At 26.8% G+C, this 23,284-nt stretch overlaps 2 protein-coding genes across 3 annotated transcripts; one reads left to right on the top strand and one right to left on the bottom strand.

Annotated features, from left to right (window-relative positions):
• The first annotated feature begins 2,072 nt into the window (after positions 1-2,072).
• Positions 2,073-4,585, top strand: LOC105255157 (26S proteasome regulatory subunit 6B). The gene is made up of 6 exons (XM_011264286.3): positions 2,073-2,264; positions 2,466-2,558; positions 2,891-3,224; positions 3,320-3,523; positions 3,634-3,898; positions 4,000-4,585. The coding sequence occupies exons 1-6, from the start codon at positions 2,232-2,234 to the stop codon at positions 4,316-4,318; spliced, it is 1,248 nt and encodes a 415-aa protein (XP_011262588.1). The 5' UTR covers positions 2,073-2,231; the 3' UTR covers positions 4,319-4,585.
• Positions 4,586-14,055: 9,470 nt separating this feature from the next.
• LOC105255158 (dnaJ homolog subfamily C member 5) lies at positions 14,056-22,925 on the bottom strand. Of its 2 annotated transcripts, XM_025407845.1 has the most exons (7): positions 22,583-22,914; positions 21,776-21,914; positions 21,191-21,343; positions 20,732-20,863; positions 18,624-18,677; positions 15,665-15,845; positions 14,061-14,263 (listed from the first exon to the last, which is right to left on the bottom strand). In XM_025407845.1, exons 1-7 carry the CDS (start codon positions 22,600-22,602, stop codon positions 14,196-14,198), a joined length of 747 nt encoding a protein of 248 aa, XP_025263630.1. In that variant the 5' UTR covers positions 22,603-22,914; the 3' UTR covers positions 14,061-14,195. The 2 variants fall into 2 exon arrangements, with proteins under 2 accessions (XP_025263631.1, XP_025263630.1); XM_025407846.1 differs by lacking the exon at positions 18,624-18,677 and having other exon boundaries at positions 14,056-14,263; positions 22,583-22,925.
• Between the last annotated feature and the right edge of the window lie 359 nt (positions 22,926-23,284).

The raw sequence follows: 23,284 nt of genomic DNA, 5'->3' as shown, positions 1-23,284 counted from the left end.
TGTATGATGTGTGTATGTATGTATGTATGTATGTGTGTGTGTGTATGATGTGTGTATGTATGTATGTATGTGTGTATGTATGTATGTGTGTGTGTGTGTATGATGTGTGTATGTATGTATGTATGTATGTATGTATGTATGTGTGTATGTATGTATGTATGTATATATATATATATAAAACAAAAAAAATATAAATATTATAAAATTTCAACAAACTCAAAAATTTTTATGATTTATATTTTTTTGAAAAAATGTAATTATAGTTGAAATGGTTGAAATGTGTGTATACGGCGTATATGTCTGGTTTTAATCATAAACTTATAGCGTTTTCCACTTGTCGGATTCAAGGTTCAATCGCTCCGGGGTAGTTTACTAGACTTTATTGACCAATCACAGCCATTCTTTTGAAAAATGTAACCATATATTCTTCAGAAGAATGATTGTGAAGCGGCCTTTTCATTGACGCTAGAAACCAGGCAAATGGGGATCTAGTGATTAAATTTGCCGCTTGTCTTAGACCCGGTTCCACAATCCGAGTTTAAAGATGCGGCCTCATTGACGCTAAAAAGTAGCGTCAACCATTGGTTGAACAAAGAGGTAAGTATACTTACCTCTTTGTTCAACCAAACAAAGAGGTAAGTATACTTACCTCTTTGTTCAACCAATGGTTGACGCTACTTTTTAGCGTCAATGAGGCCGCACCTTAAAGGTGCAATTTCATTGACGCTAAAAAGTAGCGTCAACCATTGGTTGAATAAAGAAGTAAGTAGTTGCTTCATTGTTCAACCAATGGTTGACGCTACTTTTTAGCGTCAATGAAATTGCACCTTAATACGTTAAACTGAGTCCTGATTGATCCATTCACTACTTAAACTCGGATTAACTGGATTGTGGAACTGGGCCTTAATGGAGGGAGAAGTGGCGGCAAAACATGCGAGAAAAACTTTATTTTCTTTCACTCTAACTAATTGCACTAGTGTAACAGTGTAGCTAAAAAAACAGACCCACAATAACACATTACTACACTTGAATTTTGCGACACGCTGAAAAAGTTGAAACTGTCTGAACTTTATTTTATTGACGTCGAATTTAGAGAAAGTCTAGTGATTTTAATTTGCCACTGGTTTCTAGCGTCAATGAAATTGCACCTTGAGAGGGTGACGTGTCCCATGGCGCGTATTGCGATATACGCGTATCGGGCGTATCGAGTTCCGACCAATGACAGACGATCCGCCGTTTTTGATACGCGGGAGTTTGATTTTCTTAGGGTACGGCCACATAGACTGATATTTTCCGCGTAATGCGTAACCAATTAGAGGCGTAACATTCTGTTGTGCTCTTGTTATGCTATAACAGAATTACGCCTCTAATTACCGGTCTATGGCCGGTATTCATAGTTCGATTTTAAGCCGGATCTACATTGGTTGTATCGTAACGTCACAAGTCGTAAGTCGTAGGCAACGTGATCAACCATAGTCGATTATTTCAGAAATAATCAACATGGGTGCTTTCCAGCAAGCAACACAGGCGACACTGTGTCGCTACAGTGTCGATACAGGTGCTTTCCAACTACGACACAAGTCGACACAATCGTACACAGCAAAAATGCTGTGTTCGCCTGTGTCGTCGTTTTGTAGCACCCCAGTGAGTGCCAACATAACATTTCATATTTGGTATCATTAATTTTTTTAAGAATGGTATTGCGTGATAGAAGATAACCAAACTTTTATATTCGCTAAAAAGACGACTTAAAGACATCTAGACGTCTTTAAGACGACATAATGTTGTGTGGGAACGTTCTGAAAATTTAGACCTAGTGACAACTATTAAAAGTGACTGCCCTGCACTCTAGTGGCAAAATAAGAAAGCTAAAAAGCGTTCCAGCTAAAAGTCGACACTGTGTAACACTGTGTCACACAGTGTATCACTGTGTTACCATAGCTGGAAAGCACCCCATGATTGGTCACGTTGCCTACGACTTGCAATGTCACGTTACGACCAATGTAGATCCGGCTTAATGACGCGCGTAAACATAGTCTGGCAACACTAATACGGAGTATGTTTTCTTAATATAATCATGTTATTAATGGTGTACCTTGTGGAACCGATTGTGACCAATTGTGAGGAGGTCTGCTCAAAAATCTGAAGTCATTCAATACGCCACGAATCATCCACAAGTCGATGGTTTCTTATATACTTCATTAGATTAAATTGTAATTTCTCTTGGACTAATGGAAGAATTAGGTATCATTTTACCCGATAAGGTACGTTTATACTTGATTGTTCACATTAACCATACCTGCATAAATCCTTATAAATCTTATTTAAAATAATATAATCTTATAACATACATGTAAAACTATACTGAGTAATCGCGAGTCTTTAAACGGCTACATTTGCTAATTTTAATCAATCGGAAAGATTTATACATATTGATCTGTGTAAACTTGTAATTGAATATTCAGGATGTGGCTGAAATCGATTGTAAGCCTGTTGCGGGTCATTACACAGGAGCTGGAGATGAGTTAGATGTTGAAGATCTTTACACCAAATATAAGGTGTGTTTCACAGTACTTTATATGTGTCTGATGTAGAGGATAGATTTTAAAAGCACACGATACGCACACACATACGTACACACGCGCGCGCCCACACACACACACACACAACATTACATTACATTACATTACATTTTGTCAACTCTGTTTATGCCTTTTTTTATTAGTTAAATAAGCTTGCAACAATAGTAAACAATAGTAAAGTACATACATGGCATGTATATTTTATATCTCAAACTTATTAAAGGTAACAAATATATATATATATATATATATATATATATATATATACATATATACACTACAGTTATATTGCTCGATTCCTTGAATAGAAACTGCAAAGAATGTTGGAATTTCTTGAGGTACAAGAAGAATATATCAAGGATGAACAACGTAATCTAAAAAAAGAATACTTGCATGCGCAAGAAGAAGTTAAACGCATTCAGAGTGTACCTTTGGTTATTGGACAATTTCTCGAAGCCGTTGATCAAAACACTGGCATAGTAGGTTCTACAACAGGTTCAAATTATTATGTACGAATTTTATCTACTATAGACCGAGAGCTCTTAAAGCCTTCCGCTAGTGTAGCACTTCATAAGCATAGCAATGCTTTAGTTGATGTGCTGCCACCAGAAGCTGATTCCAGCATTTCAATGTTACAAGCAGGTGAAAATATGTTCCAAAAGTGTTTAAATTACGAATTTAGATTAAATTAAAATGTAATAGAATTGTAAATATCAAGATATACTTACAATACACAGATGAGAAGCCAGATATTCAGTACAGCGATATCGGTGGAATGGATATGCAGAAGCAAGAGATTAGAGAAGCGGTAGAATTACCTCTTACTCATTTTGAATTGTATAAACAAATCGGTATTGATCCACCACGAGGTGTACTTATGTATGGTCCACCTGGATGTGGAAAAACTATGTTGGCAAAAGCAGTTGCTAGACACACTACCGGTACAAATCTAAATATACTACTAAAAGAAATCTTGTAGGAAAAAACTGCCTAAATGCAAGGAAGAAGAAACAGATTTTATGCTCTAAATTTATCATTTTCTACTTTCCAGCTGCCTTCATTCGTGTAGTGGGTTCTGAATTTGTGCAAAAGTATTTGGGTGAAGGGCCAAGAATGGTGCGAGATGTATTCCGTTTGGCTAAAGAGAACTCACCAGCCATAATATTTGTCGATGAAATAGATGCTATTGCTACGAAGAGATTTGATGCTCAAACCGGAGCAGATCGTGAAGTACAACGTATTCTTCTGGAATTATTGAATCAAATGGATGGTTTTGATCAGACAACTAATGTTAAAGTTATCATGGCAACAAATAGGTGAGCTGATTATAATTCCATATTAAAAATTTAATTCTTCATTTTAAAGAATGTCAGAGATAATTATATCTTTGCTTTGCTATTTTGATTTACTCTCACAGAGCAGACACGTTGGATCCTGCATTACTTCGTCCTGGTAGACTGGATCGCAAGATTGAATTCCCACTACCCGATCGTCGACAGAAACGTTTAATCTTTTCTACGATTACAGCAAAAATGAATTTAAGCGAAGAAGTGGATCTTGAGGATTATGTGGCACGCCCAGATAGAATTTCTGGTGCTGATATTAATGCTATCTGTCAAGAGGCGGGAATGCACGCGGTCCGTGAAAATCGTTATATAGTTTTAGCAAAAGATTTTGAAAAGGGTTATAAAAACAATATCAAGAAAGACGAGTCTGAGCATGAATTTTATAAGTAATCTAATAATATTTCCCTTCTTGAATACATCTTATGATATATACATATATACATATATATTACAAACATGCACATACACATCTATATATACATATATACACACACACACATATCTTATTACAAGATTAACAAATGCAATTATTGCGTCGGCTGTTGATCTTCTGCCCATCGTTGCTTGGCTTGTACTTTAATCATTTATCATATATAGTAATCAAGTATATCTTTGATTCCTTTTATTACATTTGTCTCCTATAAGTAAATTATATAATCTAAAAATAAAAATTACAAAATGAATTCTTTACTTTTTATTCATGTATATTCTCTTACTTATATATGGCGAAATTATACTTTGAATATATATGGCGAAATTATACTTTGAATTTGCAGATAAGCAAAAAGAAAAGTGTTTACAAATAAATAATAATAGATATCTCGTCGAAAATTTTTTTGACAGTTGGATCATATTTCAGTCTATGATTGCAAGCTCGAAAATTGGAAGGATTTCTTTTCCACGATATTAGTTTGTTTTTTCAATTTTCATTTCTTTCTCATATATATACATACGCCAATCTTATATTTTTTAATACATTTATATTTACTTCATGTATATTTTAAATAATTATAGTAATTATAGTAATAATTTCGAGAAAAATCAATATAATGAGGCATATTTTGTGAAATCAGATTATATCACGTATGTATATACATTGATTATATTGCAAACTCAAATTTTAAATATTTTTCTTTATCACACACATGTATGAAAAATTTATTATTATTAACTTAGTACGCATGAAGAACTCAGATGGAACTTGACGTTTAATTTAAGAGCAAGAAACATATCTAAAGATAATATTTTTTTTAGTAAAACACTTTTTGTATATATGCTAAATTGCCTTTTCAAGTATATTTGTTGGATTATATTTTTATTAGGGAAATAGTAAACGAGATAATAAATTCTCTGTATTCAGGATTACTGGAAAACAATACAACAGTGAACACGAGAGAAAAGCTCAAAAAAAAATCAATTATGTTGACGTTTACAACAACTATTTTTGAATCTATGATAAGAAAACTGGAATTAGCAGTTAATAATGCAACTATATTTTCTTCACTAATATACATATTTATAATATATATATATATACAATGTATATATATATATATATATATATATATATATATATATATGTGCTTTCTGATAATATAATAAATCTATATATAATCTTAGATGGCTTTGCCTTCTCTTATATTGGATCCTGAATTATCCACAGTTTTTACAACGAACGAAATGAATATAATAAATGATGTCTTGTGCAGTATTACATTTTGCTGTAGATGCTTACAACAAAATTGTGTAATCAGGTAATCAGCGATCAGATTAAAAGACACACATGCTATATACATCCATAGACTTTTGTTTGATGGAAATTGTCTTGAATTAATGTGATATCTGTTTTCTGTTTTATTTATAAATATGTTGTTTTTTGAGCCCATGTAATATTACTATGTATGTACTATTGTGTGCTAGTCACGGATCTTCCTAATAAGTGGTGCATCCAGCGGCGCGTGCGCGAGATATTTTGAATGTAATACGTATGTGCAGGTATGTTATGGAAGTGAGAGATTGATATCTGCATCACGATGTATTCGTCAACTTTCGAGTTTTTTCGACCAATATATAATAGTAATGTTACATGTATGTTTATTTGCGTTAGATTGACACACACACACACATAATATATTTACCAGAGATGTGCAATGTGAATGTCCGAATCTATTTATAAAATGGAAAATGTAAATAGTTAGAATATTTTCATTTAAAAAATGCAAATTGCAAAATGCAAATTTGTTTTTATCCACTTAAAATAGAAAATGGAAAATAGACATTTTAAAAATAGTTTCTTAAAATAAAAATGATTTTTTAAAAATATTTATACTCGTATTATACTTACATCTAAATTTTTATTTCCTATTATCTTCATTTTTTATTATCTATCTATTAGATTAAATATTTTACGGTCTGTTCTTATTTCGTGAAACACATCTATATTTTGGTATCTATATTTAGTATGATATACATGTATACTACATACTATTGTCAGCATGATGTGGCAATGGGAATAATTATAACTATGCAGGCTAAAGCACGAGCCAGTCTGCGTGTACATTGAGCGAACGTATACTAGATGTATTTCCCACAATGATTAAATATTTAATTAAAATATTAAATATTTAATTAAAAAATCACTTTACGATGAATCAATACAATACAGTGTTACATTAATGTCTTAAATTATTGATATTTAAAGCTTATATCGATAATTTCAATTAATTTTTTAGTTTGTAAGAAAAATGCTCTTAAAGTAGAAGATAGATAGTGAAAACTATTTCAATGAAAATGTAAAATGGTTTTTAAAATTAAAAAAATATATTTTAAATACAGAATACAAAATAGAGGTACATTTATTTTACATTTGTATCTCCATTTTGAATGTATCCACTTTCAATAATCATTAAATGCATATCTTTGGTATTTACCGATAGTTCAAATTTATAATTAAACAATTTATAATTAAAATATTTATACTCTAGCATTTATAATCAAGGAATTAATGATATAAAAGCATATTCTAAAAGAACTCTATACGACACATTGAGTTTCGATTACATGGTCTACAAAGTATTGAAGGTTGTCTCTATCTATATTTATTTGATTTATAAAACTTCAAAATTTCAAAAATTCATAAAATTTGTTTTTATTTGTAAATATTAGATATAAATTTACACGAAATTTGTTAAAAGATATTATTGAAATTAGAAGCATCAAATTTATATAAACAAAAATTTGATTATAATTATTTTATAAAAATAGAAATACTTTATTTGTTACATTGCCATATTTTCTAATCACTTATTCTCTTTTACCAGATTCTTGACAAAGATATTGATATTCTTCGTACAAATCCTCGCTATAAACATATTTCAATGCCATCAGCTTTATTTCTGCATCACATCCGTTATTTGTTAGATTATAATTTATGCAGAATGCATCTTATGCCAGAACATGCGAGGGATAAACAATTATATTACAGACAATTCTGGCATTGCCACGAGAAATCTGCCAACGATATTGCTAGTAAAATAAAATTTTTTGCACATAAAAAAATATGATGTACAGTCAAACTTACATGTTAACATTTTAAAACTAAAGAAATTCTATATTCTTAGCATTTTCTCCCTCAGTCCCTATTTATATTTTAATGATATAAGAACACGCAAAGTGAAAATGTTTTGTGTAATTATGTTTCCGTGCATAAATAACCTCGCACATTTTGAAATATTTCATAGAAATTTATGAATCTAATTTTTAAAGAACAAACACCCTCTTTTTTATACTTTTTAGTTTCTTACAACTATATATAGCACACACGCAGAATGAAAAGACATAACTTTGCATACGCGTAAAACGATACTTTTAGCCTATGCATGCTTATACAGTATAAAGTAATGCATAAGCAACGCAAGGAAAGTTATAATAAATATTAGATTTACACACACACACACACACATATGTAAAACTTCATTTTTTTCCTTTGGGATTTGTAGTATTTACTACAGATTTAGAGAGGCAACGAATTAATCATAAAAGAATGCTCGAGGACATAGTCAAACAATATAGAAAAAATTTAATTGCTATTAATGAAATCGACAAAAAATGTAATGAAGACATCACAAACACAATGTATGTCTATTTAAAAGCTTATTTTTATACATTGTGTAAAATGTAGAATATAAAACTATTACTGTTATATATATGTACAATGTAGAATTATTACTATTATATAAAAACAGAATCTATAGAATTATTATGACATCATTTTATTTAATTATTATGTTTACATACTATATACTATACAAGCATTATTTATCTATATTATGAATTATTTTTGTAGTATCAAATATGAGAAGAAACAATTTACTTTATATAAAGCGTGGGAATTCGAACAAAATGAAATACGATTAGGGTTGGAGAATGTTATAGATGATTTTGAATCTTTGAAAGATATAAATACGAAATTGGAACAAACTATCCGTAAACGCAGGTAATATATATATATATATATATATATATATATATATATATATACATATATATATATAATATATATAAATAAAATTTGAATTATTAATTTTTTTATATATTCATTTATTCAGGATGTTTTATTTTAAATAACATAATGATATTTATGAAAAATCAAAACTTTCATCGAAAAATGTTTCGTACGGAAATTTTGTGATTTCGAAAAGGGCATAAGATAATGTCATTGACTTGATCTTGAATAAAGGCAATGAGATCATTTTAAATAAGTTATTTATATTTCTTTAAATGGAACCACCTTAATTTGTCTATATGAAGCAATTCCTTACAATACTTCACGCAATAAGTTATAAGGATAGAATAGCCAGAACTTGACTTTTTATAATACGACATATTTTTAAGTTAACATAATTTTACATAAATTATGAAATATTTCAAGAAATATTCATTTTTTTTGTTATTTTACCTCAATATTTTTACACAAAATAATGAGGGCAATCAATCAGTGTGAATAAGGAAACACATAAATGTTTTTAAGAAGAAATATGAATTTGCAGTGAACAGTTACAAATTTTTTTCTTAAGAACAGCTACGTATTTTCTTTATATCAATTGATTCTTCTCATTATTCTGTACATAAAAGTTGAGATAAGATAATCAAAATAAATTGAGATAAGATAATCGAAAAATATATATTTTACGAGATATTTTATAGTTTATGTGAAATTATATCAATTTAAAATAAAAATTATCTCGTAAGCTATTTCAACTTTTGGCTATCCTATACTTTCAACTTTTTACATGGAATACTGTGAAGAATCGATTTATACAAACAAATTAGAATGGTTACAAAAAATAAAAATGATTTTAAACCTCATGACCTTCATCAAAGATCAAACCAATGTATTATCTTATGTTCCCCTCGAGATTACAAAACTTTTGTACGAAACATTTTTTAATGAAAGTCTTGGAGAAATATCAATGCGTTATTTAAAATAGAACACCCTGTAATTATGTAATCATTGCCTGTATAGATTGACAATTGAATCAAAATTATTGGCAATAATAGCTAAATATGACATAGAAATTGGTAGTAGATATCGAATACTGGAGGAACTCAATGAAGCATATAAATATGATAAGCTGGAGAAACATACGTTAGAGGTAATTTTTGCCTAGATAATTCGTGTGCATTATGTATACATATGTGCTATTTGCTTTAAAACTATTAGATTATTATTGTGCAATATATTTAAATTATAGAAAAAGATGAAACGACAAGAAGTATATTTCAACCGAACAAAAAGAAAAAATGTGAATAATACATTTCCGTAAACGGTTTTTTCCTACGTTTACAAAACAAGAACATTCTGCACGGATTATTCAACGTTGGTGACAAAAAATTTTTTAAAATACAGCAAAAAAAATGAGTGAAATAGGAAAATAGCTTCTGACATATGATGTATACTACAATCTTTGGTATACTGCAATATTGAATTACAACATTAAAAATAATATCAAATCTTTTTTTGCAATACACACACACACACACACACACATACACACGCACACATATACATACGTACAGGGTGTAACTTAAAAAGCTCTCACTAAGCAAATAATGTTATTAAAAATAAAAAAATCTTACTTACGCGCCCGGCTAAAGATCGATGCTAATTGGTGCGACTTTACTCAATAATAATAATTACGGCCTATTAAGCATTATAAAAAAAAATGGTTCAGGACTTTTCGATCCGACTTTTAATCGCGAATAACTGTATTTGCTTATTGGAAGCTTCTTAAGTTACACCCCGTATATATATATACACACACATACACAAATACATACATACATATACATATGTGTGTGTGTGTATGAGTTTTTTTTACGACTAATGCAAAAAAAGAGCATTTGATTTATTTTACAAATTCATAATTATATATCGAACGGAAATATACGAAAAAAACTAATTTATTTCGATTACAAGAATGAAATTCGCAGAATCTCTTTTGACAACATAATTTAATGCAGTGAGAAAACAAGAATCTTAAGTTACTCATCATTGATTAAATTTTATGTATCATGTGTACTATTGTACACATATGTATTATGAATATACACTAATAAGTTATTACATATGTAGTTTTAAAAATTAAATACTCAAAATAACTTTATTTATTAATAAAGTCTTGTATTTTTTTAAATTTAATCTTTAATTCTAATAATATTTTAAATCAACAGAAAAAATTGCAAGCATACGAAATACGAAATATATTTTGTTCAATAGTTTAATCTAATTTATTTACAGTTTTTATATTTTACACAATGTTAACTTTACAATAATTATTTTTTTTAAATACAACATTATCAGTTGTAATAATTATGCTTTTATATGTATATTCAATCATGTAAACATGATATATTTATGGAACATTAAATATAGAAGTACTTTATATATAATAAACATAATTACGTACATCTATATAATATTTCTGAATATTTGTATGTGATCGTGATTGAAAATATTGTGAAATAGGCAACTGAATAAATGCATATAAATATTTAAGATTAACTGCGCATATAGATATTTAACATTATGAGAATCTCATACGTTCTCAGCAAACACAAAGTAATAGTAACATAACAGTAATGTTATAATTTCTCATTCAACAATGTAATTGTTTTATATGAGGCATGTTATCTTGCAGTTACATTGTTGAGTAGAAAATTATAACATTGATGTTATGTTATGTTATGTTATGTTATATTACTTTGTGTTTTCTGGAGTTACGAATACATATATAATATTTTTCTATTGATTATTGTGTAAATTTTGAAAACCGTGAAGTCTATCAAAGAGTTAATTATCTGTTTTGTGATCGACATTTTATCCATTTAATATTTTTTGTTAAAGTTTCATATAACAAGTATACAGAATGCAAATAAAGAATGATCTCTTTATCTTTATACTAGATAAAAGATCTTCGTGTATCTTATGCTTGATGATGCAAATTGTAATTACATCAGCAAAATAATGCAATATACATATTTATCAGGATCTGAACTATCTTTTAACAATCTCAATGTATAATAATTTATTTTACTTTGCTCCCCAAAAAATTTTACTCTGTTCTGTATTTATGACATCGGTATAAAGATACATTGATTCTGTGTGCGCGCACGACACACAGATGAATAAATTATTAAAAAAATAAATAGGTAACTAAATAAATGTACATTTATTGAGAAATAAAATTCAATTAAAAAATATCATTTTACTCTCTAAAAAATTTGTTGAAAATGTAAGATACAAATGTGAGAGTGTATAAAATAAACTAAATTGTATATACGCCAATTAATATAAAATAATAAAAGGAAGAGATTTTTCCATGATTTCTCTCTTTTCGATATCATTCGATATAATCGCAGTGAAGAACTCCAAGATACTTAAAGGTTTATATTTGAATAGACTTAATAGAAATTATTTCGCAGATATCTATATACGTTCTATAAAAATTCAGGCGGCTTTTTCATGTTACGTTCAATTGATTTATCTCTCATACATTTACGTTACAATATAAATTACATATTATCGTTTATACCGTTAAAAGTCCTGAAAATATTCTTGTAGATTGACAATATATTTGTCATTTACATAATCACACATTTGGACAATACAGATAAATATTTATAATTAAAGAAATCTTATTGTAGGCATACTTGCATCATTTAATCGATGCGGCGTAAATATTCAAATTAATCGATACATACATACATACATAGCGATACATTGATATACATGGGATTATACTTTTTACAAAGTGGAGAAATTATGCGTGAAAAGAGATAAATCTAAACAATATTATCAAATACATTACACCACAAGGCGTTGTAATTCTTTCTCATCTTCATATAATAGTCAATACGCTATGTGTATGGCTGACGAAATATACAACTCTGAATCTCTCTAAGAGCAAAACTGTTTCTAACGATAACAATATGACTTATATTTTAACAGTTTTGTCCAAACAAATTTTTTTGACTAGTGGTATTAAATACAAAATTACTGGAATAAATGATTTGAACGAATCACTCTGTGTTTATATATATATTATGTAATTGTAATTCTCAATATATTCATTAATGTGCAGATGAATTATTTTTAAAAAAATCTTGTTTTGCCTGATCAAAGACTCAATGTTTATTTTATTATATTCTTGATATTAATGGTTTGATTATATTCTATTCAATATTTTCTCTCAAAGAAAGAAGAATTCGTGAATATTAATTAAACTTACTAAATACCAAATTATACCATAGATTAATCCCAATGTCCAAAATAAAAACGTTATTTTTAGAAAATTAAAATGGAATAAATAAAACCAGTAAAATATAATAAATTTCTAAATTAAACTAAATTTACGATCGATTATTAAATATTCAAATAAATGATAATACTTTTGGTATGTCACTTAAATGTCACAGATGTATAACATAAAATTTAACTCACAGTTTATATTTTAATAGATATATCAATTATATCGCAACAGAGATTTTTTATATAAATTTTCATAATTAGGATTAGTTATATAAGCATATTTGCAATCATTAATCTTTACTATCATTAACAATATCAATAACTAATAACAATAAAGTTCATCGCAAAATATAGGAGATCAATAGTATAATTGTATTTTTGAATTAATTAATTCAATTAAGATTTTTAAATTAATAAATTGAACTTTTTTCGTGTAATTTTACACAATTTGTTACAATGTTTTAATAAAAAGTTCAATGATAAATATATATAACAATTACTAAGATCAAGGTGAAATTTAAAAAATTTTGAAAAAAATTATTTTTAAATGTACTAAAGTTGAAAAGTAATAGAAACGTGCAGTTTATCAATATTTGAAATAAATGCCAAATATCATACAACTTTATAATAATTAAGATTTCATTGAGAATAGCAGACTTGAAAAGAATCAAAATACATTTCTGCTATTGATATTTTCATATTTTCTACATTTTTTGCATAATTATCATTATCACTGTAAAATAATTACATAACTTAAAAAATTGATTCAAGACAGATGTTTAGATTAAAATGTCAATAATTTTAATTATGCTAATATATTCTGAGGAAGTAAAAGAGATGATCATGTTTTCGATTGATTAAAAGAATGATCATATCTTGTTAGTATAAGAATTTATATATCTTTTTTAGCAAGGCTCCATCTTATTTCATATTCTGCACACACAGACACATACACACACACACACACACACACACACACACACACACACATACAAATTCTTTTTTTATAAAATATTTAGAAAATTAATGCATATATGCATTAATTATTTTATAAAAAAAGAATTTAAAAAGAAAAATACTTTAAGAGTTTGAAAAATTCAAATATAGAATGTATTTTATCAATAGTTAAGAAATTATAGTTTCTTAATCGTGCAGGATATATTAAAGTCGAGACCATTAAAATAAATACAATCTAATAATTATGTATAATATATATACACGTGTATGCGCATATATATCATATTGAATACAATAAAAAGGAAATAATTAGAAAAAACAATAAAGACTTTGCACATAAAGAAACAACATAAAAAAAGAAAAAGAAGAGTTATTATATTAAACTAACTGCAGCATCTATACATTATCAAAACAATGATCTATATTAATAATGAGCTATTATAAAGATCCGACACTATAAGAAATATAAATTGAATGTCCATAATGTTCCATGTGCTCAGTCTACCATCTGGATGGTCCGGTATCAGTTGAAGCTGCATTGGCTCCTATAAATGGATTTGTAGCAGCCGCTACATTAAAATATTATATTAGTCATAGCAAGTCGTTAGAACACTCCTTATTTATTTTATTATTATCAATATATTTGTAGAATAAATTTATATAATTATTAAACGTTAAGTAATCAAGTATGACATATATACTCTATGAATAGAAATGCATATCTCGCAATTTCTATTATTATTATAATCTGTATAATTACATGCAGATATTACATGCTGATAATTCGCGAAATTGTATTAAATATCTTATAAGTGCATAAAATTTTCTACAAAATTTCATAAAATATCATATTTTAATAAGGAGGATAAATAAAATTAGATTTAAATAATTTTTAAGAAAGCTTGATTTTTACAGATAAAAAATGAAAAGCCTCTTGATTCACTTTCAATTTGGAGAGTAAGTAAAAAAATAATTTATATGAAAAATGCTGAGAAGGCGGGAAATATATTCGTGTTATATTTATGAGAATTTAAAATATATATCCACATTATATTTATGAGAATTTAAAATATATATCCACACGCACGTACGCACGCACGCATGCGCACGCACACGCACACGCACGCACGCACACGCATACGCACGCACGCGCGCGCGCGCACACACACACATTTATACATATATACATATATATATATATATATATATATATATATATATAAATAAACATACACATGATATACGCATATATTGGCATAAAATTGTGTGTGGTTCCTGGGATACAATTAAACTAATTGGAACATACATTTATACGTTATCATTTGTCACAAAAATGTGCAAAACATCCCGTCAAAGTTGTAAGCAAAGTTCTTTTGAAAAATTTCAAATATTATATATATTATTTATTTATCATTTATCACTACAGAAATGAAATGTTGGCGTCTTTTCATTTTAGTGATATCTTTTTGTAATATTAAAGACATATGAGCTATAAAACATGTTACTTTTTCAATGCAGTTTTAATTATTTAAAGAACAATCGGTGGACAAATTTGTTTTAAACTAAAAAGAAATCATAACAGTGGTTTAATTTAAAAAATTCAAGTAGAATTCCAAAAAATTTAAAATTTTACTTCTTTTACTCATTGAAATATGAGAAAAAAAAAGGACTTATGATTAACATCAGGTTTTTAGTTTATATACATAATTTTACACAATAAATCTATATTTAATTTAGATTTTTTAAAATAATTGTATAATCCAAAAATTATTTTAGCATAATTTTTTTCGATGTGCTAAAATCGTCATCAATATGAAAGTGTATAAAATATATTATAACAATTAACAAAAAGAATTAGTAAAAAGAAAAAAAGCAAATATTAAACTGATATTGAACTGAATAATTAATGGCAATGTATGGAAGGTAACAACTCATAATATGCACTTTCTACATTCAAGAACTCGTAATACCAGTGGTATAAATCACGCGTTCACCGCCGCTGTTTAGATTCGTGCTTTCGTTAACTGTTGACGCCGGTATCGCTGATCCTGGTGCAGGCATGGCAAATATAGGTTGCTGTATATTAGATGCGTTTTGCGATGCACCACTTTGAGGTTGAGCTGTCACAGCATCATCATCACTTTCATCCTCCTGTGAATGCACATTTTGAATATCGAAAAATACATATAACATGTAATTTTCTGTTAGATGATTTATATATCCATGAAAATGATTTAACTAATTTGAAATGTATTTTATATATTTTTTTTACAAATAATAGAAATTGTTATTCATTTTTTAATTTATGGTAATAATAAATAATTATAAATTTTTGCACATAATTTTATATATAATTTTTTAACAATTAGAATATCGAATATATATAATAGTAAAAGTAATAATTATAAAATAATAGTAGAAAAAAAAGCAATATTTTCGTCCTTTCTCTCCTTAATAAAAAATTCACCTTTGGAGAAAATAGATATCTCGATTATTATTTCTTTAAATAACAAATATTGTAATACGAAATTTTTTCACATTGATACATAATTAAATATTTCAAAATAGTTAATTAATTAAATTAAGAGTCTACTTGGCACAATCTCAAATATGAATTTGATTGTTTCGTTTCTATCTTTTTATAATTTTAGAAACATTTTAATTAAATTTACAGAATTAAAAATTAAAATTATGTTCATTTAAATGTTTTCAAAATTATATAAAAAAGGTAGAAATGAAATAGTTGAATGAAATGTTTTCAAAATTATATGAAAAAGGTAGAAATGAAATAGTAAGTAGAATAGAACAGATTCATATTTGATTGTTCCAGAGGCGAATCTTTTATTAAGATGAAAACGTGAGAAAAGATTGTTTTTTTCTATTATTTTATTATTAGTTTTATTATTATTATATTCAGTATTTTAACTGCTAAAAAAAATTATTATGTGCAAAAAAGTAATCGTAATTATTTATTATTATAAGATTAAAAAATGAATAATAATTTTCTATTATTTGTGAAGAAAATACATTAAATATATTAAATTTCAAATATACGAGATGTGATCGGACACACACTGTGTGTGTGTGTATACATATATAGAATGTTTGCTAAAGACTGAACTAACGTTTGCGAGCGGATAAGAGAGCGCAGTAAACCGAATAGAAAAGTCCTGTATCATTTTGCAATTTTTACAATAATTGTTGAAATATTAATTAAAAAAGATTGGCGAAACGCGCATTTCGCATGGCTAAATTGCGAGATGTGTAGGGGCCGGTATTGATAGTACATTTTTATATTTAAGACTTTTACAATCTTAAGATATTATATCAATTATAGAATTGAATTAGCATCTTAAGACATTATTTTAAACGATCTTAAAATAAGAAAGGATTATGAATATTGGCTTGGTATGTCAGCGATGAGTATCGTACGCCAACGAAAAAAAAGAAGGAAACGGCTAAATTTTTCGTTACTATGTGACACTTGTCGCTGACATACCTAGAGTACATTCAACAGTCTAGCCGTGCGAAAAGTGCGCTTATTCGTCAATCTTTTTTAATTAATATCGCAATAATTATTATGGAAATTGCGAAATGGTAAAGGGTTTTTCTATTCAGTTTACTTCATTCTATCCCTCACGAGTCTTGATTCAATGTTTATCAAATATCCTGTATACACATGATATTCTGTATAATACCGATAATACAATCAGAAGCATATAATTTTACAAGAATAAAGAAATCAATAATGTAGAATGAATTTTTTTCAAAAAAGATATCTTGGACTTATTTCTTCATATAGAATCATCACCGGTTATGGAATATTCCATCTATATACATGTATGTGTATATATGCTTTCTTATATTTTATATTTTCGAATACTATATAGATATAATATGTGTGTCTGTGTATATACATGTCCATATACAATATACATGTATATGTATATGTGTGTATAGTATCTTTATTTCACTTTTATGATCATACCAAGTCAACTTTAATTTCTATATATATATATATATATATTTACTTTTACAATTTAAACAATATTTACCCTTCATTAATTTGGTTGGTTGATTTGCAAAAGGATAATATATAAAGGAAAGATGGATTTTTCATAACAAATAAATATATAAATATTTTATATAATATATAAATCACATATACTGGAAATTTAATCAAAGTTTTTACATCAGCAGAAGAAATGATTAAAAAATGAGCAATATAGAAGCATAACAAAGCAACATAATTTTGTAAAACTTTCCGATCTGGATGCATTAAGTATTATAGACAAACTTGTAGCATAATTATAATACAATGAATAGTTATTTTCCAATAAATTTATACTTGCTGTTTTTTTTTTATTTTTTCATGAACATGATGCATAATATAATATGTACATTTTAAATGCTTAGAATTATATTATTGAAATAATACATGTAACTCACTGGTATTTATTTTTAGAAAAAAGATGTGAATACTTTATAACTTTTCGTAAGAGTCATATATTTGCAGAGAGTAAAAAAATTAAAAATCATTTATATCTTTTAATTTTAATAACTATGATGAGAGAAATAGTATAAATTACAATTCTATGTAAGTTATAAATTATTAATACGTTATAAACTTAACGGATCTTTAAAGAGAATTGCATTTTCTATTAATTACAAGTATATTATGCAATATGTTGTATAAAAGTATATGGGATCTACAATAATTTACCTTTCACATTGCTCACAGAGGTAAAGTAGTGTGCGCAGTTATTATAACAAAATATATTAGTACAAAAACTACTTATGTGTATTGTGTGTAGATTCATTCCAAAATATTTTAATAAGAAAAAAATAAAAAGCATTAAAATATTTATGATTAATCATATAGCAAAAGGAAAGAATAAAATTAAAATTTCGAGCGTTAAAAAATCTTACCTTGCCAAAACCTCTCGGTTGATTTGTCACAACAGCCTCTGGATTCGGGTTCCGCTATAATACAATAATAACATAAACAAAACCGCTAAACTATGTACGCTTTCCTAAAAAACAAAACATAACTTGGCATGCACAATCATAAAAGTTTATGCATTTTTTTATTTACAACTGTTCCACACAAATAATACAATGAGCTATATCTATATCAGAATTTGTAAAATAAATACATAATTTTGTTTGAAAATAAAAAAACTAATTAAACAAATAAGTAATAATTACAATTAAGATTATATTGCAAAAAATATTTATAGAAAAATATCAGATTTCTTGTGTGTCATGCTATATACAAAACAATTTCTTATTTTGATTTTTTGTGTGTCATGCTATATACAAAACAATTTCTTATTTTGATAATACAAATACAATAGAAATAATGTTAAAACCATTTATGTATGTGTATGTGTAATATAAAATTAAATATTCATAGCTAAAAACATCGAGAATTGTGTTGTCATAAAGCATCTATAGTGTCCGATGAAGAAAAGGACAACAGATAGTACTTGCAATTTCAAGGTGGATACAAACATTTATGTATAGGTTGATCATATTTAAGTTGCACGAGCTCCTTGAATCATTTGTCTTCGCAATTAGATATATAGTAAAATATTCTTTCCTCATTGATATGTTTTCCAACTGTATATGTCGGAAATTTGCATAAATGTAAAAAGAATAAGACAAATTTATATCTTCATATTTTTCAAATTTAACAATATGCGTGTATTTTATTTAATTAATGTACAACAATAATTAATATAAGCCAAATTAGGTTGTTTATAATGCAGGATTTGAATATTCTTCTAAGTATTATTTTTTTAAATATTAGTTAATTAAAGATATTAGTTACAGATAAGATTAAAAATACTAAATTTGTTTTAACATAATACGTTAGTAATTTTTATCTTAAAGCGATTGTCAACAAAAGATTTCAAAGCAATAAAATGTGCTGATGTGAACTCTTATTCCTTAACTGCATTTAAATATTTAATTATTTTTAATAATATTTAATGTTAAATATGAAGAAGTAGATATTTAAAAAAATGGGAATAGAAAATTAATTAAATTTACTCTTGGAAAATCATAAAGTCAATAGATATTAGACATTAAAAGTATGATATTTGAAACGTTTCCAATTAATATTTTCAAATGGAGAATTTAAGAAATACAATAATATATATATATATATATATATATATATATATATATATATATAATGCACATGTGTATGTATATGTATGTGTAATGGAGCAAATCACACATGCGAAAAATCTATAGCATATATTTTTTCTTTCCTTTATATAAGATAATCATAAACATTAACAGAAACAATTGCTTGTATTATCACAGCATAGATTTCATGCATTTATGAGTAATGTGTTATTTGATTAAAATTTGCTCTTTTAATATTACATGCATAAGAGCAAATTTTGTATTAAATTTGAATAAATATATAAAAAATATACATAAAACATTATATTTCGTTTTCTGTTTGTCAAATTTTTTGTATATTATTATACATTAAAATAAAACAAAAGATGTGAAAGAATAATGTGTAAAAGAAAGTAATAATAAGATGCACATGAAGTAAGAATGAAAATAGAGATATAATATGCAACTAGTTTGCATATAATTATATCAAATGCTTTTCAACTGTACAGAAAACAACTATCAAAACTAACAATTTTTAGACGTTAAATATATTGTACTTCTGCTGATAAAAAAAATCTATATCTTTTAAACTATAATTTTAATTTATTTCAAAAATAATAGTTAAAATATTATAAATCAATGATAAATTTGCTGAAAAATGACAAAAATGAAGAAAATTGTTTAGTTGGCTTGGTATGATGACATGTAAATAAGAATTTTTTTATAACTTAATTTTAATTTCCTTAATTGAATTTATGTTTACACTTGATGTGATAAATTTTTTTTATCATATATGTATCATCATAAATACAATCTGCTTTTTCTTATATCTAGATTTAGCATTAAAATTTGTATAAAACCTATTCTCTAAAAAGGATAAGAATTTTAGAAATATGTTTTACCTGTAAATTATGGTATGCGCCGCTATCTTCAGGAGGAGTTGGTTTACATTTACCGCAACAGAAATTGCAACAGCAGCAACAACAGCAACAACAGTAACAAGCGGTAATTAGTCCACAAAACATGAACAGTGCCTAGAAACAAACAAATTATATACCTGTAATTAGATATAATTATAATGTTTAAATATTTACTATTCTTAATCACTAAAAATTGCATATATTTCAATGCAATTATCAAATTATTCATTCTGAAGAATAAGTTCATGATAATATTCTTAACATTATCTTACATAATATATTTTACACATATGTGTTTTATGCATCTATTTAAAAATAAATTATGTATAAAATATTTCACACATATAATAAATACTTGATACTCTCCTATTTTAAAAAGCATAAAATATACAAAGTTATTTTGTTAAAAGAGACATTTGCCAAATTAATCCTTACTCTTACCTTACACCATCCAGAGGTGACAACAAAGTAAGCATTAACATTTTCTTCTCCAAACTGCTCCGCAACATATAGACCCAGAGATCCATAATTATCATATATATTACGTTTTGTTAAATCTGTCAGTATAGCATGCGCTCTATTTATTTCTTTAAACTGTAATAAAAATATAATATAACTATAAAGTATTGTACTCGCTTGTAAATTTAAATTATAAATTAAAGTTGTATCAATATATATATATATATATATATATATATATATATATATATATATATAGTATCAATACAATAAATACAAAGAGAAACTGAAAAACTTGAATAATAATATATTTTATATTTAAATATTTAAAATCCGTTATGTGCGAGAAAATTATAAATATTAGAATTACCTGTAAAATTACTTCAAAAACTTTAAAATTATTCTTTAAACCTTTAATTATTAATATACCTATATACCTTGAATTATTAATACAGATAAATTGTTTTCAAGAACAATTTATGAATATGAAAAAATATATGTACATTTACTAAAAATATTTATATTTGATTATAATTGATTTAGATTTGATAAATTTAAAAACATTACCTTTTCAGCTGCTTCCGGATTATTAGGATTTTTATCAGGATGATATTTCAGAGCCAATCTTCTATACGTTTTTTTAATCTCCTCCGAAGTGGCAGTTTTTGGGATTTCCAAAATTTGGTAGAGGGAATCCCCTGCTGTACTATAAATAGACATAAAAATCAAAATACAGATTTCTTAACTTATAAATTTTATACAATATATTTTTTAACTTTCGATTGTTAATTAAGTGTATGATAATATTCGTTTATATTATTACTTCGAAACATAGAAAAGTTAGATTAATTAAAAAAACTGTCAAATTTTGCCTTTTAACATTTAAGCTACAATCTTGATAGTGCGTCAAATATGAATAAAGGAAATATATGAATATAGAAAGACTGAAAGATTATAGAAAAAAATTATAAAAATACATATTCATTCAGACTCTGATAACCTATCAACTGTATTAAATAGAGTCAAATTTACAATTTTAATTCATGATTTCTTTATGTGTGACAATCTCATAACGCTTGTATGTAGAAATTTATAATAAACTTTGTTCAACCTGAGTAATGTGCACGACTTTTTTTCGTTTATAAAATCTTTACTTTTGACAATATATAAGTAACAACCGGTAAAAAGAAAAAAGTTTTAAAGTATGAATTTCATCTAGGTTACTGCTTGTCACTTCTCTTCGAAAGAAACAAGTGCATCTATATTCAACGAATCTAACAAGGCAAATGTGACGATAAAAACCGATAAGATGTATAAGCAGCCATCACAGTTATAGCATCGAGCGTCTTTAATGTCACGACATTCTTCACTTACGACATTTTTCTTCTATCCATGTCGAATAATGTACCACGAATTTTTCGATTTTAATTATTTAAATAATGAAATTATTATTTCTCCACTAGATTTTATTGAACGATACTATGCGAACATTTTTTCCATATATCGTATGAAAATACGCGCATTATATTTAGCAAAGATGTTTCAGATCATCATCAACACATCACACGAAAAGGTACGATTCAATATTTTAGTTCCGCTGATCAACGCATATGCGCCAAAACGGCGCTGAGAGAAAGCCGTTGAAGCCTCTTTCATCCATAGAGTTTATAAATTTAAAGATGCCTTCCGCTTCACTATTTTAAAGGCCTTTGCACGTACAAAAATTTTAGTCGTAACCGTAAGGTCATAAAAAAACTGACAAATGAAGGCCATCACACACAAAATTGCATAGCTACATATGCATAGCATAAGATCATATGGACTAATGAGCCTCGAGTATTAAGTCGCCATATTGATTTACATAATATTCGATTAGGCCGCAGCACACACTTTTGCATAAGCGCATAACCATAAGCATAAGGAAATTGATTGGTCCCCAAGTATATGCATAAAATGAACCAATCAATTTTCTTATGCTTATGATTATGCGCTTGTACAAAAGTGTGTGCTGCGGCCTTAACGCGGAAAATATCCGTTTATGTGACCGTATCCTTAAGCGGCCTTTTCATTGACGAT

Source organism: Camponotus floridanus, unplaced genomic scaffold (assembly GCF_003227725.1).
Source record: "Camponotus floridanus strain SB8 unplaced genomic scaffold, Cflo_v7.5 scaffold19, whole genome shotgun sequence".
Taxonomy (NCBI): Eukaryota; Metazoa; Arthropoda; class Insecta; order Hymenoptera; family Formicidae; genus Camponotus; species Camponotus floridanus.
This window is presented reverse-complemented; position numbering and strand designations above follow the sequence as displayed.